The sequence below is a fragment of the Callospermophilus lateralis genome, chromosome 18, assembly GCF_048772815.1.
Source record: "Callospermophilus lateralis isolate mCalLat2 chromosome 18, mCalLat2.hap1, whole genome shotgun sequence".
Lineage (NCBI taxonomy): Eukaryota > Metazoa > Chordata > Mammalia > Rodentia > Sciuridae > Callospermophilus > Callospermophilus lateralis.
In genome coordinates this window covers 41,021,059-41,044,973 of record NC_135322.1, presented here as the reverse complement: position 1 = coordinate 41,044,973, position 23,915 = coordinate 41,021,059, and the positions used below count along the sequence as shown (strand labels likewise).

Below are 23,915 nucleotides of genomic sequence, written 5' to 3'. Positions count from 1 at the left end.
GTGACAACAGGACAGACAGAATGGATTGGGGCTGAAGTGGAGAGGTTTGAGAACTCCATTCTAGAAATGAAGCCTTTTTACTTTGAAAACTCATTTTCACTCTTCAGAGGTGGCTGGGGGTGAAAGCAGTTTGCAGTGATGGATCGAGTGCTGGGGGCTTTATGGGCTGTAGTTTGAAGCAAAGCAGGTGGGGTCAAGTTTGGAAGATGCACGGGGAGCTCAGCAGGCCAGCAGGTCAGGAGGTCAGGCTCAGGTCAGTTTGGCTGCAGGGACTGCAGAGGCCACTTCCTTACCAGTCAGTCTGGAACTGGTGAAAGACTCCGCTGGAGCTCCTGAAAAGAACCAGGGGCTCCCTAACTGGTCACAGGCACCAGGGACCATCCAGGGACATATACTGGGGGAAGGAAGTGACTCCCATGGAAGTTTCCTGGGAAAGGCTCAAGCCCAGGTGTCTCAGAGGCAGAGGGATGGACCCCATGGGTAAGTGTTAGGGTTCTTGTCCTCGGGATACTAAGCCTGTCCCCCTGAGAATCCCGAGCACTGGTTAGATTGGAGGTGTCTTCATTTCTCAGGTTTCCGTGGTTCAGAGGTGGCCTTGCTTCGTTTTGTATTTATGGTCTGAAGCAGGGTTTCTCAAATGTTAGCCTCCAACAGAGTCACCTCTGGGTCTGGTAAATCGATTTCTGGCCGAAACACCCCCAAAACTCTTTTCCTAGGTCTGGAGTCTGGTGGGCAATTTGCATTTCTACAAGTTTCATGTTGAAACTTCTGGTCCAGAGACCACCTTCCCAGACCCGCTGGTTTGGGTACAGACTTAAACCCCGGAGAGGGGAGAGGTCCCTATCCCTACCTGGCACAGCTGAGGCCTGAGATTTGGGGTCCAGGCAGGACAGGGGTGGCGAGTGGAGGGGTGGAGGAGGTCACTGGGACAAGGAGGCGGCCGGGCTATGGAGGGCCCCGGGAGGAGACAGGGGAGCAAGGGCGGCGCGTCTGCGATTTCTGAAGAAGTTGGGGAGGGTGGGATTTGGGGGGCAGGGAGCTCATGTGGAATTCAGCTTTCAGGGACCGAAGGGCGACGTGAGCTGGGCTCCCTGGTGGCGCAAAGCCGGGCTCCGAGGGCGCCCTGAAGGGTTGGGGCGCCCCCGCGCAAGCGCAGGCCCCGCGACTCGGAGGAATACGGCGGGGGCGGGCCGGGGGCGGGGCTTGGGGCGGGGCGGCGCTGCGGGCCCCGGCGGAGGAGCCGCGCAGCCCAGTCCCAGCCGAGCGGAGTCTGCGGCCGCGCCTCCCTCGCGGTCCCCGCCTGGAGCCCGGCGCCGCCGCCTGCCGCCCCCGCCGGCCGCGCCGTGACGCGGGCATGAGCCTGTCCCGTGGCCCCGCCGAGCCAGCGCCCCTGGCCCGGGCCTCGGCGCCCAGGTAAATGGGGGGCGCGGGGCGGGGAGGGGACCTAGGCCGCGCCGAACCCGCGAGACCCCCGGCAGCTCTCATTCCCCGGCCCCTCCGGAACCTGCGGACTCTCCAACCCACCGAGCCTTCCAACTCCGTGAGGGGGAGGGTCTCAGACGCGCGCCCCAGGCCAGTTCGTGGGCCCTAAAACTACCCCTGAACTGCCCCACCCCCAGCTCTCCGCTCCGGGAAGCCCAGCTCAGGATCTGACCTCACCTGCACCCACTCACGCCTCTTCAGAGAAACTCAGGCCCCTGGCGCCCTCCCAGCCCCCTTCCCGGCACCCCACCCCATCTCCCAGCCCCCCCATGGCCTCCTGCTTGCTCAACTTCTCCAGATTCCAAGAGACTGTGGCTCTACCCGCACTGACCCCGCTGCCCACCCCCACCTGAAGATGGGTGCCTACGGTTGCTTACACTCATGGCCAACTGCCTGCTGCCCTTGACCCTTTCTCCCCTGACATCCTGGGCCTTCTCCCCGCGGGCCTTGGTTCCGGTTAAATGCTTTCTGTCATGGCAAAGGGGCACGAGCTGAGGTTGAGCACCTCAGTCTATATGCGGTGTCCTCATAGTTCAGGGCAGGACAGTTGCCAGGGCACTGAATGGAGGGCTCAGGCTGGATGGGGTCTGATAGTGCTGAGCAGGGTCCAGAGTCTACTCTGGAACACTCCACTAATAGCAGTTAGGGACTAGGCTTCAGGTGACCCCTTTCAGGGGAATTGGGTCCAGGACGGGTGGTTCCTGCCCCCCATCTGGGGTGGGTCCCAGAAGCTGTAAGCCCTCTGACCCAGTGCTGCTTTCTATGCCTGGGTGCTGGTTACTCCCCGGAAAGGCAGCAGGCTGGGCATGACCTCACCTAACAACCCCAGCCAAGGTGGGGCCACCCAGTGAAACCTGGACACAGCGTCAGCAGCGCTGTCCCCTGAGGCAGCTTTGAACCAAACTGGGTCCTGAGTCCTGCTGGCTCTCCTCTAACAACTCTGCTGCCCATGATGGTCAGCACTGGGCCTCAGGGCACTCATGCTTTTGGAACTGAGCTGGCAGCCAGATGTGTGGTGGTGGAAGGATGAGGAAGAAAAACCTAGAGAGAAATGTTTGTTCAGTCCCCAAATATTGAGCACCTCTCTCTCAGCACTCAGCAGTGCCCTCGGAGCCGGGCTGGAGCTCTGACTAGACAGAAGAGGCCTGTCCATCAGGGAGCTGCCAACCTAGATGTCTTTCTGTGGCTGAGGAGTAGACAGATGAAGGAACAAGGAAATCCCACAGTGACACTGGATGCCGTGAGAGAGCTAACTAGCAGGGCTCCTCTGGCCAGGGTGGTCAGGAAAGGCCTCCTGGAGGAGGTGACCTTTGAGCTGAAGTCTGAATGAAGCAGTGGAGTGAACCTTGAGAACTTGTGAGGGAACAGTGTCACAGGCAGGGAACAGCAGGTATAGTGGGCCTGTGTGGGGAGGAGTTTGGTGTGCTGAGGGGTGGTAGGACACTGGAAGAGGATAGATGGCAGTGACATAGCACCACTTTCCTGGGCTCAGGGTCTGGATACTATGGCTGTTCACATGTCCCTTTGCCCAGTTAGGTATTTGGTGTCCATGTCACCTAGGATGGGACCTGCAGTGTTTTGGTGGTGGCTCTGTACCCGGGGCCCTGATAACAATAGCACTGGGGATGAGGAGCCAGGCGAGCAGGTAATGGGAAGTGTCCCTGGTGCTGGAGAGAATCCGCCCTCTGATAGGATCTTTGCTGTGGGGTGGAGGCAGGCAGACAGCGAGGTGGTGTCCAGGTAGGGCTGTCCCTGAAGCTCTGATAAGATCCCATCTGTCTGGCGGGTGGAGAGGCCCAGCCAGGCGGGCATCTGCTCCTGCTCTGTCATTGGTTGCCAGCTTCAGCGAGTAGCGTTTGTTCTGGAGCCAAAGCCTCCAGGCAGAATCCAGGGAGGGAGTGCTCAGAGTGGCTGCCCCATGGGGCAGGTGGGCAGGGACCTGCCTGCCCAGGGAGCAGAGGGACCATACCTGGCTCTTTCTGAAAAGCTGTGGGGGCCTGGCCCAGGCACTGTCTCCGGTGGAGCCGCCAGGTTGATGTGAGGCTGGGACAGGGCTGCTGGAGCGGGGGCTGTGAGGGGGGCTGCTGGACACTCACTTAGCTCTTCTAGGTGATCAGAGCTTCCAGGCCTCCGGTCCAGTGCCCAGGACCTCACATCCTCTTGCAGTAGTGGGCAGTCCCCTGCTGCAGACTTGGGAGTTTGCTGGAGGCTCAGCGGCTCCACGGTTGGGCAGGGCAGAGGCTCTCTGCATCCCTCTGCCTTGGGATGCTCTCTGGGCTTTACAGGGTCAGTGTGGGGGCGCTTTCCTGCTCACCATGGTTCAGGCCCTCTAGGGAATGGGGTGGGTCTGGGTCCCCCCTTGACCTTATTGCCTGTCAAATTTGTGAGTCCACCTGTTGGCCATTCCCCATCCCTGTACCATACCATTTTGGGTCACAGGTGGGGGCTTGCTTTTGCAAACTCATTAGGGACTGAGTATGGCCAGGAGCTGCTGTGACTGGGGGCCGGAGTCAGATGCCAGGACGTTGCCCCCAGGCTTCCTGGTTTATCCCTGCGGGCTGATTCTAGAGCTTAGGGTCCAGGGCCATGTGTAGGGCTGTGCCAGACACAGCGGGAGCACTCGGAGAGCGTGGGGCCACTGTCCCTCCCTGCTGCCACTGGGAAGATGGCTGATGGCACCAGAGGGAACAGGCCTGACAGGAGGTGGAAGGCTGGCTGCAGGGGCTGCCCAGCCCTGACTGGGCAGCTGCTTTCAGGAAAAAGCAAACCAGAACCAGCAGCCCTGGGAGTTTTCCAAGGCAGTTTTTCTGGGTCCGCAGTGAGCATTGGGTCTTCCGGATTCCTTGCCTCATTCAACAAGGTAGCTTGTGCTTTTTTAACCAATGGGGAAACTGAGGCACAGGGAAGTTAAGTGGCTTGTCCAGACTGCACAGCTGGCTGGATTCGCACTGCTGGCTGTGCCGGCTGCTGGCCACCTTGGATTTACCCAGGGGCCAGGTGGTTTCTCATAGATGTGTTTGGGAAGGGGCCTTCGGCGCCGGACCACAGCGGTGTCCAGCCTGCTAGTCCTCTTGGGAGCTCCATGGAGCCAGCGCTTGCTCTGGTGACAAGGCAGCCCAGGAGGCAGGCAGTGGGGACAGAGCTGGGAAAACTAACCTCTCTCTGACTGCCAGAGCCCAGGTTGGGCATGGCCAGTGGGGACCGGACCTTCCAAGAGCAAAGTGGAAGGCTTGGGTTTGGGAGGGACAGACAAATTGAATGAACAGGAGGGTCGCTGAGAGTGGCACATGGAACTGGGGATAGTTACCCCTCTGGCCCTCCCCTGGTTTGTGTGTGCTCACTGTGGTGTCCCATCTGTTCCCTGTTAGGGACTCAACAGATTGGCCTCCAGGAGACTGATTAAGGCCTGGTGGCCGCAGGTCCAGCAGCATGCTTGCCTCAGGGCCCCATCCAGGCAGAGGCCAAGCTGATCCCCCAAATGCTACTGCACCTCCACCTAGTGATGCTGGAGACATGGGAAGCCGCGTGGTTGGCCAAGCCCTGTCCCTGAGGCTCCATGGCCCAGAAGGCTTAGGTGGTAGCAGGCAGCCAGAGTTGTCCAGAGGACAGTAATCTGTCCCCAGGCTGGCCTCCATCTCCCATCCTGGAACTTCTCATTCATTTCTGGCTACTCCTTGGGTTTACTGTGTGACCTTAGTCCTATGGCTCACCCTCTCTGGATAAGTTTCTTTCCCATTTGTAAAATGAGGCTGTTAGACAGTCATTGCTAAGATCCCCCTGAGTCTGTGTTACCTACTGATCTGCCTGATTTGAAGTGACCCTGCTGGTACCCTTGTTTCCAGTTCCATATTGAGCTCGGCTTGGTGCCTACACTGGCTTCTGCATCTGCTAGACTCTATCTTCTGCCCTGCACCTAGGCTAGTCTCCCTGTAATTAACTCCTGCCCATGCTCAGAACATGGAGGCGCTGTTTGGCCCCACCAGACCCAGTGGCCTGTTGAGACCCAGTCCCCACCCTCACAGATTGGCCCAGTTTTCCCAGTTTCAGGGTCAGGGTGAGACATCTACTCCCACAGCGGCCACCTCCAGCCGGCAGGCACATTCCTCAGGCTTATCTGGGGGCCCGCCCCACTGAACTCTGCCCTCCTACCCAGGAAGCAGGACCCAGAGGAGCGCTAAGTCCAGGGGCCTGGAGCCGACCTGAGGGGCCTGGGTGGTGCTCCCCAGCTTTCCTCCCAGCTGGAGAGAGTCAGGTAGAGGACGGGTGGGGCAGGGGTTGAGTCTGCGAGGCCCCTTGTCTTTAACCCCAGGGAGCGGGGTGTGGGCTTTGCTCAGCCGTCAGACCCTGGGCCCTGTCCTGGGACTACCCCCCCTAGCCGGCGCGCTGTCCCTGGGGCTCAGCTGCCAGGGGAAGGGGTTTGTTCTGGCAAGTTGCCCCAAGTCTGCCTCAAAGTTGTAACAGGGAGAGGGCCAGTGGCTGGAGAGCTGTGGGGACGGAGGGACCCAGCTCCTGGTCCCAGCCCGGGTTGGGGGGAGCTCGTGGCCACCCTTCCTCCGCCCTCCTCCTCGGTGGGAGCAGGAGCCGGCCCGCCCAGGAAGGGGTTAACCGCCAGCCCCGCGCGAGGGAGGGACTGGGCTGGACCATTTTCTCGGGCTGCCTCCACCTCGGTTTTCCTGAATGGTTCTGTCGCCCTGGGGTGGGGAGGGAAGGGAAGGAAGAAGGGCGGAGGGAGGGAGGGAGGGAGGAGTGTGGGAAGAGGAAGGAAAAAAGAGAGCGAGCGAGACAGCGAGGGGAGAGAGATGTCACTGTCTCTGATCTCGCTGTCATCTGCGTTTGCAGCAGGCGCCGGGCACAGGAGCTGCTAGAACAATGCTGACGCGGGCGAGGTGAGGAGCGGCCCGACGACAGACGGACGCCACGCCGGCTCCTCTGAACAGGTGACCCAGGTGATTGGAGGAGTCCAGACCCAGGCCACCTGGGCGTCCCTCCCCTGCCTTGGCCGGCCTAGCACCCCGGAGACGGCGGGACAGCCATGGCGACCAATTTCAACGACATCGTCAAGCAGGGCTATGTGAAGATGAAGAGCCGAAAGCTGGGGGTGAGCCCGCGGGCCCTGCCAGGGACGGGCGGGAGGCATGGCGTGCGTGTGCGCCGCCTGCCCGCCTGGGCATCGTGCATTTGTGGTCTTGAGACTTCTCTCCGCGGGCTGCCTGGCATGTGCCACCCAGTTCGGCCCGCGGCAGCCCCCGCCCCGGCGCGGTTGGCTGGCATCCCAGCCGCTGGGCAGCGGTGGTGGCCGGTGGGCAGGCGGCTCCCGCTATTGTTGAAGTTGGGCCGCAGCAGCAGAGCCGGGAGGGAGGGCTGAGCCGGATCCGCTGCCTCGGCCCTGCTCCTCCTGCCCCTCGCCCCCCACCTCCCACCTCTGGGGGCCTCTTTTCCTTAGAGCACCCCTTCCCTTGCCTCCCGCTGCTTTTCTCCTGTGAATGTGTACATTTCGGGGTGTTTCTGATGGTAATGAAGTGTTTGGAAAGAAGAGTGCTTTGGGGGAACAGGGCCAGGAGAGCGAGGGGCAGAGCTGGCACTTACCTGGCCTGTACTTGAGAACTTATGGTAGGAGTTGGTGGTGGGCTTGGAGGGGCGGAAGGTGAGGCTTCGAGGATGTGCACCAGTTCCCCGGAGCCTTGAGACCCGGCTGGGGAAGATCCCCTAGAAGGCATGAGCAGGGCCCCCAGGGACCCACTGAATGATCTGGGTGAGTCCAAGAGCTGCCTTTGCTCCCCTTCCCCACCTCCAGTGAAGGGGCTGGCAGCTGCCCCTCCCCAGCAGGAAGGAAAGCCCTGGTGACCCCAGTCACTGAGTCTGTTCTCCTCAGGACTCGGGTCCTTTCCTCCTTCCCGTCCCCATTGCCTGGACTCGGGAAGGAAGCTCCAGGGCTCCAGGAAGCTCCAGGGCTCCCAGTTCAGCCTGAGTGGGGCCGAGGATGAGGAGGGGCCCAAGGATGTGGCACCCGCTTTCCAGCCTGGGTACCAGGTGGGAAGAGATGGCCTTGGGGAGGGGTGTAGCAGCCCTTCTTCCTCTCGTGGGCCTTTCAGGGCTGTGTTACGTGCTGGGCCAGTGTCCTCACTGCCATCAGGTGGGCCCTTGGTCCTGCAGGGCAGAGCTGGTGGCATGATTTGAATTTGTAGCCCAACTCCGAGCGCAGCCTGGTGGGGACAGCCCTGGCATCGTGGACCCCTGTGCTCTCCCTAGACAGGGATTCAGTCACTGACTTCAAGCACAGAACAAAGAGGCTGAGGCCTGGGTGGGGAGGCCAGGGAGGTGGAACCCAGCTTTAAACCCACTCCTCATTCCTGTGGCCTGGACCTCGCAGTCCCCAGGGGCCAGCTGGGCTGAAGCCTGTCTAGGGCAGAGCTTGCCCAGAAGGTGCTGGCCTTAGGGTGGCCACTTGGGGTCAGTATCTGACCTGTTCCAGAAGGGGCCCTGGGAACCCAAGTGGACAGGTAGGCACTGCCAGGGAGAGGGGCTGGGAAGTGGGGTGTGGCCAGGTGTTTGGGTCACTCCTTTCCATGAATTCAGCTTCCCTCTGCAGACCCGAGCCTCACTCCCCCGGTGTCAGCCTGCAGAGGTGAGGCGGAGACGCTGGAGGGGCTGGGAGCCCACCCCACTACCTGCCGGGCCTCCCTCCCCGGCAGAGCTGTGCAGAGTGCTTCTGAAGCGCTGATCAAAGGCCTGGGAGAAGTGGGAAGGAGCTCTCGAGTCAGGCTCCCTGGGGCGGTGTGAGTGTGTATCCTGTAACCAGGCAACCAGGGTGCTCAGGCCTCAGGCTGCTGCCCCTGGTGCTGCAGGCTGCGTGGGACCCAGCCTGGTAGGGTGTATCAGGGCCAGCAGCATGCACTCGCTGTCCAGCCACTGTCCCTTCTGTGGTCGTCCACTCGTTCAGCAGCTCTGGGAAGGAGGCACCAGGATTTGAGTGAGGATACTTAGAATAAAACAATTTCTACCCTAAAGGAGCCCTGCAGCTAGGTGCTCAGGGTGCTGTGCTAGGTGGATGGGCCGGGGGCTGAGCCAGGGTCAGCGTGCAGGGGCACTCATGCCTTCAAGTGTCCTGGGCAGGAGCCAGAAATGACCGGGCTCTAGGCACTTTCTGGGGACTACCTAGGCCCACTGTGACCCTGCCTGCCAAGTCCCTGTTGCACCCATGACAGATTATGGCTAGGGAAGGGGCAGGGCCTTGGGTTTGTGGCCCAGGCCCCCCGCTGCCTCCCCTGCTTTGCACTGGGGCACCCTGTGGGTCCTTTCTGTTTGCCGGTGAGAGCGGCATCGGGGATGCCCGGGGAACAGGCCTGTCAGGCTTCTGGACCTGTTGGAAGGAGCAGGCGTCCCAGGCAGAGCTCCATCCCATGGGGGAGGGGCCCCTGGAAGATGAGTCCATTCAGTAGCTCATGTAGGTGGCTGTGGTCACCCCTTAAGGTGTCCGGTAGGTCAGTTTGTCCCTTTAACCCTGGAGAATGGTCAGCCCCTCTCCTACCCCTTGGGAGGAGTTTCTAAAGCTCTGGAGGATTTAGGGGGAGTGGGACACAGGGCGTTGGCAGTGGTGGGACAGGGAGGAAGCCGTGTGGGGAAGGCAGCATGATGGGGGGCACCACTGGATTAGCTCTGCACCTTCACCTCCTGGGACCTCTGGTTCCCCGAGGGAGCAGAGACGCAACCCTGATTCCTTATATTCCAGGGTTGGTATCAGGATGAGAAGAGGGTGAGGGAAAACTTTTGCGGACAAGAATGGTGGCACCAATACCAAGAGCCTGGCCTGGCTCCCGGAACAGGACCAGGGCAATTTGACCAGGGTCTCCCTGTCTTTGGAGACCATGTGGCTGGAGCCCTGGCAGCAATGGCCTGTGCAGTGGCTACGATGGAAGGCTCTGGGTCTCCACAGCCTGCTTTCAACCAGCACCACCATTTACTAGATGTGACTTTGTTGTGCCTCACTTTCCCCACCTGTAAAATGGGGGTAATAGAACTGTCTCGGGAGTGACTCTGAAACTGGGAAGCGCTAATACAAAATGTAGAAACAGGAACCACTCGGAAATGCTGGCCCCCACATCGGCTCAGAGCTGTGTTCATAGTAAATGGTGGAACAGCCTTCCAGAGCCAGGAGAGAATGGCTGTTTTTGTGATTTGGGGAGGGAGCCTCTCCCCAGGGAGGTGTCACACCAGTCCAGGTTTTCTCCAGGCTGAGGCTGCAGGCAGGGTGGTGTGGCACTGCCCCCTGCAGCAGGGAGGGGAACTGCAGCTGCACTGGCTGGTGGAGGGACCGGGAGGCCTGATCCCTGTGGTCTTCCCCACAGATCTACCGGAGGTGCTGGCTGGTGTTCCGGAAATCCTCCAGCAAGGGGCCCCAGCGGCTGGAGAAGTATCCGGATGAGAAGTCTGTGTGCCTCAGAGGCTGCCCCAAGGTGAGGGGCCAGGGCCTAGCTCCCCGCTCCTGTGAGCAGAGATGACCTACTGTTGGGAGGTCCAAGGACATCCTCCAGGTGGTGGGGGCAGGGGTGGGGGAGTGCTGTGGGGAAGCAGAGGGAGGTGCTCCAGCCTGGTAAGTCCCTATGGATGCCATCCTAGGTGACAGAGATCAGCAATGTGAAGTGTGTCACACGGCTCCCCAAGGAGACCAAGAGGCAGGCAGTGGCCATCATATTCACCGACGACTCCGCGCGCACCTTCACCTGCGACTCAGGTGAGGTCCCAGGCCGCAGGCTCCTCTAGGCTCCTCTAGGCTCCCTGGACTGGTCGTGGTCAGTGGTTCGGCCAAGAGGAGGAGAGGGGGTGTGGCAGTGTGGGGTGTCTGAGGGACAGGCAGGCAGACAGGGGGCATGGCCTTGCCCTCCTTGCCTTGCAAGGTGGGGTAATTGAGGGTCAAGGCGGATGGGGTGGGCTGCTGGGGACCCTGAGCTGGCAGCATGAAGAGGTGCAATTTTCTCTAGAGCTGGAGGCAGAAGAATGGTACAAGACACTGTCTGTGGAGTGTCTGGGGTCACGGCTCAATGACATCAGTCTGGGAGAGCCTGACCTCCTGGCCCCAGGGGTGCAGTGCGAGCAGACAGGTGAGCCCTGGCCCTGGGGGGTGGGGGCGGGCGGGCGGCAGAAGGCACCTCCCCTGGCAGCTCCAGGCCACTTGCCTCTCCTGCTGCAGATCGCTTCAACGTCTTCCTGTTGCCCTGCCCCAACCTCGATGTGTACGGCGAGTGCAAGCTGCAGATCACCCACGAAAACATCTACCTCTGGGACACACACAACCCCCGCGTGAAGCTCGTCTCGTGGCCCCTCTGCTCGTTGCGCCGCTATGGCCGGGATGCCACACGCTTTACCTTCGAGGCTGGCCGGTAGGACCCTCTTGCCTCCCCACCCTGCACCACCATCATCATGATAGACCTCTTCTGCATCAGGCACTGTGCTAGGAGCTTCGTTTACTTATCAGCATAACAATCCAATGGGGAATGTGGTTTCCCATTATGCAGATGAAGAAGTTGAGGCTCAGAGAAGCAACTCACCCAGGGCAGGCAGGGCAGGCGAGACTGTACCAGAGATCTAACTGCCTGGGCTCAGATCCAGTGCTGGCACCGGCACGCACTTGTGATCATGCACTTGGGTCCTGGCTTCCTCATCTGTCTCCTGGGATAATAAAAGCACCTAACTTCATAAAATTATAGTGAGGATGGAGTAGCCCCAGACTGGAACCCAAAACATTCTGTATGATCCTATGTATCATCTTGGTTGTTATTCAGCTTCTATATGCTTCAGTTTCCTCATCTGTAAAAACCATTTAAGGAAACACAAAATGAGAGGGGAGACCAGAGAGTGGTGGTGGGGAAACGGAATGGGTTAATTCTGTGAAGCATTTAGACCTCCCACTGGCACACAGAAAATGGCACATGTGTGCTATGTGGCCAGGCTCTGGGAGCAGAGCCCCCTGCTTCCCAGAGGGCCCGGTGCAGCCACTGCTGGCGTGTAGGAGAGCCTGAGAAAGCCCAGGGTCTCCACCACCTTGCCACCTGTGTCCTTAGGATGTGTGACGCTGGGGAAGGGCTCTACACCTTTCAGACACAGGAGGGGGAGCAGATATACCAGCGGGTCCACAGTGCCACCCTGGCCATCGCCGAGCAACACAAGCGGGTCCTGCTGGAGATGGAGAAGAATGTGAGGGTGAGGCAGTGGGTATCAGCCCAGGGTGCAGGGGAGGCTGGGAGCGGGGGAGGCTGCCGGCAGGGGTGGGCAGGGGTGGGCAGGCCTGAGTGCCTGGGGTCTGCCAGCCAAGTCTCTAGCCGGGTGTGCACAGTCAACAGGCAGGGTCTTGGGATGGCTACTCAGGAGTAGAGCAAGCCACTCCTGCAGAGCTGACGGAAGGGACCCCTCTGCCCCTCAGCTGCTGAACAAGGGCACTGAACACTACTCGTATCCCTGCACACCCACTACCATGCTGCCCCGCAGTGCCTACTGGCACCACATCACTGGCTCCCAGAACATAGCCGAAGCCTCCAGCTATGCCGGTGAGTTGCTTCCGTGTCCCACCCCCATGGAGGGCATATCTTGTGACCTGGATCTGAGTTCTGAGCCAGTTTCTATACCCACAGGTGAGGGGTACGGGGCAGCCCAGGCCAGCTCAGAAACGGACCTTCTCGACAGATTCATCCTGCTAAAGCCAAAGCCCAACCAGGGGGACAGCAGCGAGGCAAAGACCCCTTCCCAGTGACAGCAGGGCTGGCAGGCACCAATGACTGTTGGGGGCTGCCTGTTGCAGAACAGACTACAGCCTAGTGGATGGCCTCAAGAGGCTGTTGGCCAAGACCTGGAGAAAGGGAGCAAGCTGTTCCCTCCCTGCCCCCGAGGGTGAGGCTGGACCAAGGCAAAGCGCTGGCCACACCGCCTGAGCATGTGAGGGGCCGGAGCCACCATGGACTATATCCTGTTGATGATTTTAATATTTATGGCTTATGACATATTCTATATTAAGATTTTTCCCCTGTCCCTTCCCGCCAACACATACATTTTTAATCCCATGACCAGGCCATGGTCAAGGCTGTTATAAAGATTATGAGGGCAGCTGTTTGCCTGTCCTTTGTGGTACAGCCCTCCTGCTGCCAGGACCTGCTTGAATTGCCAGGGCCAGAGGAGGGGGACAATCAGAACTCAAGGCTGGCATTGCTTGCTGACTTCTCCCAAGCAGCCTAGTGGCCAAGACAGCAGGTGGCTTCTCTGTTCCTTTGGGCCTGTAGTGGCACAGGAAGGATCCGAACTTCCAGAATGCCACTTAGCAGCCTTGCACTTGGAGTTTTAAGCAGAGGTGACATCTGGTTGATGCCTCAGGTGAAAAATCTGGTTTTAAAATGTAATTTCTGCACAGGCTCCTTCCTGCTTAGCAGGATGAGAAGAGGTCCTCAGGGTAGGGGTGCTTATTACCTCAGCCAGGTGGAGGATGGCTGGGGCCCGTTTCTGCCCCAGGGCCAGGCCAGGCCAGGCTAGACGGCTGCGGCAGGACTGCTGTGGGGAGCACCCCTGCTGCCCTCTCATTGACTGGGGTACAGTGCCCCAGGAGAGGGAGACCCTCTGCCATGGGTTTGGCCACCCTATGCCAGAGCACTCAAACCACCACCTCCCCATTTCTCTTCCCCACATGGTGCTGAGGCTCCCTGCTGAAATGCAATTAAAGCAATTGATTTTCTAGTGCTGGTATTTATTGACTACCGTTGCAGAAGGGCTATCTTTCTAACACATCAAACCTTTGGTTGCGTGGTTTTTGTTTATTGTTTTTTAATACTTTAGGGTTCGGATTTGTGGGAACAGACCTTCTTGTAAATAACCACTATTACGTTTGTGGCAGGAGAATGCTAAAGCAAGAGGACCCCTCCCAAAGGAGCCCTAGAGACAGGGAGGTGGCACAGCCAGCTCAGCTCTGATGTGACCCAGGGAATGACCACCCAGAGTAAGCTAGTCTGCAGCGGGAACTGGGGTCCACAGGACTGGGTCTGGTGGTAAAGCTGGCTGGCTCAGCTAGTGGCACGATGACGCATGAAGGAGATTATGTTGTGCTCTTTATTGCCAAAAATAAAAAGTTTTAAAAAAGACAACTACTGTTAATCAATAAATACCCCTTCCTTTCTAGACTGAACTCTGGTTTTCTCCAGGCTGCCTCATTAACTGCTTTGGGTAGGCTCCTACCTGAAGACAGCGCTAAGGGGCCAGGGCCAGAACCTTCATTAAGGAGAAATGACACAGGTGGAAGGGGCCTTTGCTTCTGCGGCCCCCCCACACCAAGCAAAAGGATCAGGCTGTTGGCGGGGAAGGCGTTCAAACAACATGTATATTTGTGGAGGAAGGGGACAGCCAGAGTCTATCCTAAAGGATTACTTTCCAAATTAGGAACACCCAGAAATTTGAGGTGCCAGTAGCCTGGCTCTGGGGAAAGGGTCAGGAGCATTTATCACCTGCCTAAATGAAGGTTCTAGCACTCAATCCTAACACCGAAAACCTAAGCTCCAGCTGTGAAAATCCCTTCTTGTTGGATGGCAAGGGTATTAAGGAGCTGCAATGACCAGGAGGAGTCCAGCTCAGTGGTTATCAGAGGGAAGCAGTATGCCCCCTACTGGGGTGCTAGGAAATGGGATGGGAGGGATGTTCTGGGTGCTGGGGAATACCACTGGGCCTTAACAAATAGGGCCAGGCATGCTAACTGTCTAGTAAAAACTGTCCTACCCTAAATTCCAGTGGCATCCCTGGTAATCTGCAGCCCTCCTCTGGCTGGCACTGATAGCCTGTCAGGAGGCTTGAATAGCAGTCCAGAGACCCCAAACCAGAAGGTGTCAAAGACCTGAAACCCAATTACTATCTGGAATCCCCACTTTTGCTGAAGTAGGTGAGCTGAAGCTAGTTTATGGTCAGCACATCACTTTGGATCTCGTGGCTTAACTGAGTCTGTAAATCACTCAGCTTCTTCTTTAATCCAGAGAGAGCTGAGAGAACAATGGTTTCAGGGCGCAGAGAACCACAGGACTCCACGTTGTAGTAAAACCTAAAAAGCAAGAATCCAGTGAGAGCCCTGGATGCAGGCTGGCCAGCCCGCCCCATCTCGGCCAGGGACTACCCTTCCTCTGAGTCTCGACTTTGTTCCCATAAGGAACTTGACTTTAGCACTGGCTGACCTCCCTTCATCTAAAACCTCTTATGCAGAGTGGTCCAAACTCTTTGCAGGTCCTCAAGGAGGCTAACGTTACTTCAAGATGCATTGTGAGACTCCCAAAACAACCATGTATGTTCTACACTGCAGAAAAAGTGGAAAATCAAATAAGCAGTGAATCTGTGCTACAGCCCCATATATTCTGCACTGTAGCACTGTGGCCAGTTTCTGCCTGGAACTTGGACCTGCACAGCCTTTTCTTTGGAAGCTCAAGGCAGAATAGGAACAGCTTGGGTCAGCGGAGAGTTCCTCTTTCTCATGGTTACCAAAAAGGGCTTGGGATGTGCACATATCACAGGCTATTGGGCAGCTGGGGCCTCCCTCAGCTATGGGAACTATGATGTGAGGGAGCAGGACTGCCTAACTCAGCCTGTACCCACATCCTGGAAAGGACCAGGGTCTTACCTTTCTGGCTTGCCATTGGGGTCATAGGGAGCCTGTGACTCATCCTCATCCAGCTCTGAGTATTCACTCTTTGGCCTGAGGTCAAACACAGGTCAATAAGGCAGCTGCTTTTGCTCTTTGACGTTCACAGCCTCTCTGGCTCACTAGCAGTTGTGTCCATCCCCGCTCTAGCCCTAAATGCCCACCTTCACTTCTGAAAGGAACATACCATTCCTCAGGCTTGGGGTACACTGTATGCCTCAGGGCATTGTCGGGATCATATTCAAAAGCCACCCCTGCAGTGGGGTTCCACTTGGCATGTTCCTTGCCAAAGCCCTTTTTGGCATAGGCTCGAAGCCTCAGCTCCTGGCCCTTTCTCAGCTTGACGATGAGGATGTCTGCAAGGAGACATGTGAGTCAGTCAAGGACCAGGAGAGGTAAATTTGGCCTGGAGTGTGATCAGAAGACAACACACACACACACACACACACACACACACAAACTGAACCAAGTCACAAGGAGACCTGGTGGCACAAGAGGCTGCGTCTGGCCTGCCCCTCTGGCCCATGTGGTGACAGCTCAGGAAAATGCTTGCACACTCCTCCAGCCCCTTACCATCCTGCTCCACGTAGTCGTTGGGGTCATTATCTCGGTTCCGGGATGTCACCTGCATTGGAGCCCAAACAGAAGCATCTATTAGCCTCTCCCCCACCAGGTGCCCCTCTGGCAGCCATCTCCCAGCACCTCCAGCCTACAATCTGTCAAGCAGGGAAATGACACCTGAGAAAGTGGTGGCAGAGGTGCCCCCAGGGATTCCACTCCACTTTATGCTCCTGTGATACCGTTTAGTCAAAATAATCCCATGGCCTTTACAGGTTCCTCAGGTGACAGGGCACAAGGCACCATTCCTGTTCTGCCTAAGAATCCAGAATCAGCACTTCCAGGCATCAGGTTAAAGAAGACAGGGCACAGGAAGGTCAATGACTCGCTAGGATCCACTCCAACCTGGCCCACGTGGAGCCACCACAAGAACAAAACCCTGGGGAGGGAAAATGTGCTCAGGTACTGACCGGAATGACCCGGGGGCTGTTGGAGATGAGGTCTCGGGATGTGACGTGCCGCGTCTGGTCTTCATTGCACCTCACGTCCAGGGTGAACTCCACAGAGCACTCAGGGCAGAATTCCTCACACGTGCAGTCCTGAGGTAGTAAGAGAAGGAGGAATACGTGTGTGGTGAGCCGGTGAACCCCACCAGACTCCCTGCTTCTAATATCCACTGCCTTTAAATTTCTTCATCTAAAAATAATGGGTTGACCAGTCTCCAGGCTTTCTGGGCTGTGACAATCTGCTACTCCACTCCGCTGCTCAACTTTCCAGCCAATCCATGCACACTGACACCAGCTTCCTCCACACCCACGCTGCCAGGCACCACTAGGACACAAACTGCTAACCGCCCTCTGGCCTGAGTACCTTCCTCAGAGGACTAAGGCTGTTAGGGAAAGGATGCTCCATGCGCAGTGGTTCAGCTTGCCATGGACTAGGAAGACCAGCTTGGGAATGAAACCATTTAAAATATAACAAGCCAAAGAAGAAAAGAAAAAAGCTCTTTTCAAGTTTTAGCTACTGACCTATTTTTAAAGAACCTCATGACATTTCATGCATACACAAAAAAGAGAGGTGAGTAAAATAAACTGATGTCATGTAACTATCACTCAGTTCCTGTACATGTCAATATTTTGACACTTTTTTTTTTGGTCCCAGGAATTGAGCTCAGGGGCACTCGACTACTGAGCCACATCCTCGGCCCTATTTTGTATTTTATTTAGAGACAGGGGCTCACTGGGTTGCTTAGCACCTTACTTTTGCTGAGGCTGGTTCTGAACTCCCAATCCTCCTGCCTCAGCCTCCTGAGCCACTGGGATTTCAGGCATGTGCCACTGTGCTCAGCAATATTTTGCCATTCTTTAAATAAGTCACTCTTGAAACCACCCATTCCTATGTTAGGGACTTCCTGCAGTAATTTAACTCTGGGCAAGAAGAGACTCAGGAGAACACAATCACAAAAACCATTCTCTCCCTCACATCAGTGAGAAAAACCCAATACACTTTGATGTTGCAAGATGATGAGGAAGAAGAAATAATTAGGGCTCTCATCTAGGTACTCTGTAGTTGTATACAGATGGGGCAGGAAGGCAACTCAGACCTTTGGACTGGATCCCTCTTAAAGATGTGAAAGGGAAGAATCAAAATATATTCAGGAAGATAAAATATGAAAAGGAACTCAACCTGAAAAATAAAAGTATACCAAAAAGGAGTTTGTTCGAGATGGAAAAAAGACCATAGAGCTAAGATAACCAAATGCAAAGACTAAAAAGCTCTACCAACCAAGTAAATCTTTTATATATATATATATTTATTTTTTAGTTTTGGGTAGACACAATATCTTTATTTTATTTTTATGTGGTGCTGAGGATCGAACCCAGTGCCTCACACATGCTAGGTGAGCACTCTACCACTGAGCCACAATGCCAGCCCCCAAGTAAATCTTGACAATGTCACAACCCACATATACATACAAATAGTAAAGAATATTTTGGGGATAGCTAGAAAAATATGAATATATACTTTATATATATAAATATTATATAACTAATGCTAATTTTCTTGGGCATAATAATGGGGTAATTATATAAGAAAATACCATTCTTAGAAAAAGTTTCTGAAGGGGCTGGGGACATAGCTCAGTTGGTAGAGTGCTTGCCTCACATGTACAAGGCCCTGGGTTCAATCCCCAGCACCACCAAAAAAAAAAAAAAGAAAGAAAGAAGTGTCTGAAAAGTATTTAGGTGATATGGATCAGATGTCTGTAACTTACTTTCCAATAGTTCATCAAAAATAACACCAGATATGAAAATAAGTGAATGTAGCAAACTATTAACAACTGATAACTACAGAGAAAAGATAAAAGAATGTTTAATATTTTTTTCCCCAAATTTTCTGTAGATTTTTAGAAAAAGATGAGCTGAAAAAAACCCATACCATCTTTGTTCAATAAATATAATACTGGAAGAAAATTTAATGGAAGGAATTTCTAGGCCATAGGACATGCATATCTTTATGCAAGACATTGCCAAATTATTTGTAATTATGGTACAACTATCTCCACCAACATCCATGTTTTATTTCTTAAAAACAAGCCTTGCCAGGCCATGGTGATGCACCCCTGTAATCCCAGCGACTTGGTAGGCTGAGGTAGAAGGATCACAAGTTTGAGGTCAGCCTCAGCAATTTAGTGAGAGCCTAAGCAACTTAGTGAGACCCTGTCTCAAAATAAAAAATAAAAAAGTCTGGGGATGTGGCTCAGTGGTCAAGTGCCCCTGGGATCAATTTCCAGTTCCAACAAAACAACAACAAAATTCTTGGCTAGGGGTAGTCCTTGCCTAGCACGTAGGAGCCACTGGGGTCAGTGTTCAGTTGTGTCCAGTTTGTCTGTCTCTCTCTCTCTCTCTCTCTCTCACACACACACACACACACACAAGCAAGTTGTTAAGTGCACTTTGTTATTAGCTTCATATTTTCCTGTGTGCTTCAATATTCCTTTAAAAAAAAAAATTATGTTAGGGGCTGGGGTTGTGGCTCAGCGGTAGATCGCTCACCTAACACGTGTGAGGCCCTGAGTTCGATCCTCAGCACCACATAAAAATAAATAAATAAAATAAAGATATTGTGCCCAACTACAACTAAAAAATAAATATTTTTTAAAAACTATGTTACAGGGCTGGGGACGTGGCTCAAGCGGTAGCGCGCTCGCCTGGCATGCGTGTGGCCCGGGTTCGATCCTCAGCACCACATACAAATAAAGATGTTGTGTCTGCCGAAAACTAAAAAATAAACATTGAAATTCTCTCTCTCTCTCTCTTAAAAAAAACCATGTTACAAGATGTATCAAATTAACTACAACAAAAACAAACAAGAACCCCCCCCCCCAAAAAAAAACCCACAACAAAAACAAAAACACAAACACCTGCCCTTGGAAACAGAGAATGAGCTGATTCAAGGATCACCAAAGCCACTAAGAAAGCATACTCAGACTGTTATCTAATGCAGCCCCATAAAAACATGGAGGAAACCTAATCTCCCACTTTTTCCTTATAACATCATCAAAGAACAAACCTGACCCTGGAGCCAGGGATCCTACCCTGCCATGTTAACAGCATCACCTACAGGAGGAGACATGGATCTGGCAGGCACCAGTTATGTGAATGCCTCGGGTGCTACTCTTCTGGGCAGCTCCCACTCCCTCTGTACTCCTTATCTTCACCACAACTTTCTGCTGCCTCCCTTTAGGCTGCCAGGCCTCCACCCTGGGAAGACACACTTTGGAAGGAAAGAAGGAAGGAAGGAACCCACTGTTAAGCATAAATGGACATTCTGATGGATGCGCCCTCTTGTGTGGCTAACAAGATACCTCATGCCCTGGGTACCTCTCATCAATCTGAGTTTCATCAGAACCAAGAACCTAGACATACTTCAAGCTTTAGATGACATTTCCACATGTCTTTCTAAAATATCAACCTAAAAGCAAGAGGTCAGAAAAGATCCCTCCGAGAGCTGAAGCTTCTCCCCTACTCCACAGTCAACCCATTACACACTTACCCGGGAGTACTGCAGCTTGTCCACAATGTCATCACTAGTGAGGGGAATTAGTCCTGTAAGACACAGAAAAGCACTGTAAACAAGACTCAACAGCTGGACATGGTAGCACACTCCTATAGCCCAGCTACTCAGGAGCCTGAGGGAGGAGGATCACAAGTTCTAGACCAGCTGGGCAACTTAGCAAGACACTGTCTCGAAAAGGGCTGGGCAATGTATGCTCAGTGGTACAGAGCCCCCTAATTCAATCCCCAGTTCTGGGGAAAACAAACAAACAAAAAAACACCCAACAGGAACGCCAACCCAAGAACCTAAATTCCCCTTGAGGGGCTCCTCCTATGACACCAGGCATAGTACTCTCCCCTCACCCTCCCAACACCAGCACTCACCAAGCCTGTGAGCAATGAACTCATCATGAAGGACTGAAGAATTGGCATCAATCTGAACCCAGTCAATAGCTAAAAAAAAAAAAAAAAAAGACTAGTTAAGTCACCAACTTCACCAGAGATTCAAACAGTGTGCTCAAGATTCAGAAATCACCTGATGCTTCTAAATTGCAGACTCCTAAGCCAGGCTGCCAGAGGTTGATTCCACAGCACCCAGAACCTAGGAATCTGCATTTTAACAAGAACTACACACCCCATACTCCACCTCCCTGCCCAGGTGATAATGCAGGGGGTTGACACTCACCTAAAGAATATAAAAGGAATGGGAACATATCATTGGCTGAATATTTCTGTGAGAAGCCAACCTGTGCCAACACCAAATCCAAAAACTATTGGGGCACTTAAAAATTATGGAAAATAGACTGGGGTTGTGTATCAGTGGTAAAGCACTTGCCTCACACATGTGAGGCACTGGGTTCGATACTCAGCACCACATAAAAATAAAGGCATTGTGTCCATCTACAACTGAAAATATTTTCTTAAAATGTGGGAAATTTCACAGAAATAACAGACTTATGGTCATATGTCATTTTATGATACAATGACCAGATCACCCAATTTAGAACTTCACTATCTCTCAATGGATAGATGTTTACTGAATTTCTTCAGTGGGTAAGGCACAGTCCTATCAACAATGAGGTGGATGAGGAAGGACTGTACTCTCAAACAAGCTTGACTTAAACACAACTGTCCTCACATATACATCTGCACATGATTAAGTCAAGAAGTAAAACAGCACTGCAGCCCAACTGTTACTAGGGCACGGACACTAGTAACAGAGGTCAGAAGAGGGCCTGTCCTGCTACACTTCCTCAACCCAAGCAGGGACCATGACCCAAGCTTTTCTGCTTCTTTACTCTCCCATCCCCATTCCCTGAAATGTCTTTACCTCTACTGCCCCCCACTTCCATACACATTAAAATCCTGGTCTAAAAACCAAGACTTCTCTGCTCTTCCTATTACAGCTATGATCAATTGCTCCCTTTGAACTGCTTTCACAAGCCACCAGAGCTCCCTTAAGTCACCTCTCACATGTTACCTTGTGACATGTGTATGTCTTGTCTCTACTTCAACCTTTGAAAATGCCCAAGGCAGGGTCTTGAGACCCTTTGCATTTCTAGTGTGGGTGCTCAATGTCGTTCGTAAAACCAAATTTGTGGGAAAAGCAGCATTTAGATCCAGAAGTACATCATGAAATACAACTCTCCTTACTCAGGATGAAACACACCCAGGGGCTGCAGGGATTAGGCAGGGGGAGGACCAGCACTCCAGGCTGAGCTGATAACTTGACTGGGAGTGGTGATGTGGATGAACTAAAAATTTTCTTGTTCTATAATCATTTGATCTGTTTATTTCCTTACAAGCCTGAACACTTGAAGCAGCAGCTATGACTCATATTTCCTTTTTTGGGCCCATTTTCTTTGAGCTGACACTTAAAATCTACTTGTAGAATTTTACATACGCATGGTCAATGCATAAAACACTCGCAGCAGAGTAGCTGGACCCCAACCAGAGACAAGTTTTCCCTCTACTAAGTGCCAGCTTCACTGTGGCTATGCTTCTCCTGTCCTGATCACAGTCTACCTTACACTACTGTTGTGTAAGGATTCATTTTTCCCCCCTGCAACTTCACTGTGAGCTCCAAGAAGGCTGAAATGCTGTTCCACACAGCTCTGCACCTCCAGTGCTTGGCACCATGCCTGGCACTTACATGCTCTATATATGCAGCTGGAAGAACAGAGCATTAGAAAAGGCATCTACCCGCTCAGTGATGGCAAAGATGACCTCACTTGATCCTTGCTAGAAGCCGGTAAGGCGCACCAGTGTCTGAACGTTGCAGATGAGGACTACCTGCAGCATGCGGAAGAGGAATAACTTGCCCTCTTACCTTCTCTGGTTTGCACAGTCGGTTAGTGAAAACAGTACTGGAACCCAAGCCGGCGCACGCTCCTCACCCACCTGGTAAGGGTGGACCTAACTGGCCCGTGGGAGCCAGGAAGGCCAGCAGTGACCACGGGATCAAGGGCACAAGCCTGATCAAGTCTCCAGCCCTGCCGTCTTCTCAGCACCCCCAACGCCAGCCCCACCCGAGGACCGGAGGCGGGAGCCCCAGGTGGGCGGAGGGAATGGGGGCGGGAATGGAGGTTCTGGAAACCAGGGGGGTCGCTTACCTATTATGGGCACCTCGGCGATGAAGACCCTCCGAATGGAATTGGCCACTCTAAAGGAGAAAACCCCGAGCGGCGTGAGGGTGCCGCTGCCGCGACAGGCCGGCCCCGCGCGCAGGCTCCCAAGCGCAAGCCCTGGCAGCGGGCGGCTCAGGAAGGTCCCTCCCTCCCCCCGCTCCAGAGCCGCCAGCCTCGCCCCTCCGCGGCCTTACGCCAGGTCCGTGTTCTCAATGATGAACTTGACGTTCTCGTCGGTGAGCTCCGTGATCCGCACCGTGGGCTGGTTGGCGTACGGCATTGCGCCCCGCGTCCAGCCGGCCCCCACGACAGCTGCGCCGCGCCTGCGCCAACTCCGCCACCGGAAGTCGGTCAGCGCGGCCTCTGCCCCTTTCGCCGAGGCTCGCACGCAGCGCCACCTCCTGCTCGGAGGCCGAAACCGCCCCAGGTCCGCGTTTTTGAACCCCATCTGTTCCTAAATACATCAGGTTCAACCATCCTGGAAGGTATTGTGGCAAAACTTGAGTATGTTTTTGACTCAACAATGAACTAGCTGGAGGTGGTGGCGAGCACCTGTAATCCCAGAGGCTTGGGAGGCTGAATCAGGAGGATTGAAAATTTGAGGCCAGCCTCAGCTACTTGGTGAGAACCTACCTCAAAATAAAAAATAAAAACGGCTAGGGATATATGTTGCTCAATGGTACCCTGGGTTCAATCTCCAGTACCAACTTTTTTAAAAAATAAACTTCTAAGAATTCATACTGCAGAAAAATTTGCAGTTGTAAAAATATGTACAGGGTTGTTCATGGCAGTATTGTAATGGCAAAAATATTCACTAGACAGTAATTTTTGAGGGACTTGGTTAAATAGACACACATAGAATATTATGAAGCTTTAAAATGAATAAAGTAAGCTTGGTACACCTATGGAAACACAATGTGTGTATACTTGAGCTAAGTGTGCTTGAAAGAGAGGCATATACCCTTTCCTGTTGGCCGTTTAAGTTGGGATCGTGCACTTCAGAAAACAGCAGGAAGATACGATGCATCTAGTTTTTTTTTTTTTTCTTTGTGGTCCTGGGAACTGAATGCAGGGGAACTCTTTGAGTAACATTTCCAGTCCTATTTATTTTTTGTGATAGGGTCTTACTAAATTGCCAAGCCTGGCTTTGAACTTCAATCCTCCTGCCCCAGCTACTGAGATAACAGGTGTGCACCCCCATGCTGGGCTTATCATCTACACCTCTGTGTAGTTACAGTGGGTGAGAGCTCTTCATCTCTGCATCCCCAGTGCCTGGTGGTGGGCTCCACAGAGTGTGTGCTCCATTACCAAAGCCCCTAAACAGACTAGAGATGAGTTTAAGCGGGTCTTAAAAGTGGCAGCTGCTCATAGAGAAGAGAGGCCCTTAAATAGAACCCAGCAGGAGCTTCATCTAGGGAGCAGAAAAGCAATCAGAAAATAAAGAGAAGTTTGCTATGGCAAAGAGTAACACCTTTTCCTGAGCCTAGAGGAAGGGCACCAAGGGGGCTCTTACTCCACAGCTCATGCCATCTCAGGGAA

The 23,915-nt window shown here is 54.0% G+C and overlaps 2 protein-coding genes across 3 annotated transcripts; one reads left to right on the top strand and one right to left on the bottom strand.

The window, feature by feature from the left end:
- The first annotated feature begins 1,274 nt into the window (after positions 1–1,274).
- Dok4 (docking protein 4) lies at positions 1,275–13,195 on the top strand. 2 transcript variants are annotated; one of them, XM_076838349.2, is made up of 9 exons: positions 1,275–1,413; positions 6,322–6,580; positions 9,828–9,935; positions 10,099–10,213; positions 10,461–10,580; positions 10,670–10,859; positions 11,541–11,679; positions 11,900–12,023; positions 12,108–13,195. In XM_076838349.2, exons 2-9 carry the CDS (start codon positions 6,515–6,517, stop codon positions 12,224–12,226), a joined length of 981 nt encoding a protein of 326 aa, XP_076694464.1. In that variant the 5' UTR covers positions 1,275–1,413; positions 6,322–6,514; the 3' UTR covers positions 12,227–13,195. The 2 variants fall into 2 exon arrangements, with proteins under 2 accessions (XP_076694464.1, XP_076694462.1); XM_076838347.2 differs by having other exon boundaries at positions 11,900–13,195.
- A 353-nt stretch (positions 13,196–13,548) lies between these two features.
- Polr2c (RNA polymerase II subunit C) lies at positions 13,549–22,719 on the bottom strand. The gene is made up of 9 exons (XM_076838350.2): positions 22,571–22,719; positions 22,362–22,411; positions 20,134–20,202; positions 19,748–19,800; positions 16,162–16,290; positions 15,707–15,758; positions 15,321–15,489; positions 15,113–15,187; positions 13,549–14,542 (listed from the first exon to the last, which is right to left on the bottom strand). Exons 1-9 carry the CDS (start codon positions 22,654–22,656, stop codon positions 14,398–14,400), a joined length of 828 nt encoding a protein of 275 aa, XP_076694465.1. The 5' UTR covers positions 22,657–22,719; the 3' UTR covers positions 13,549–14,397.
- Between the last annotated feature and the right edge of the window lie 1,196 nt (positions 22,720–23,915).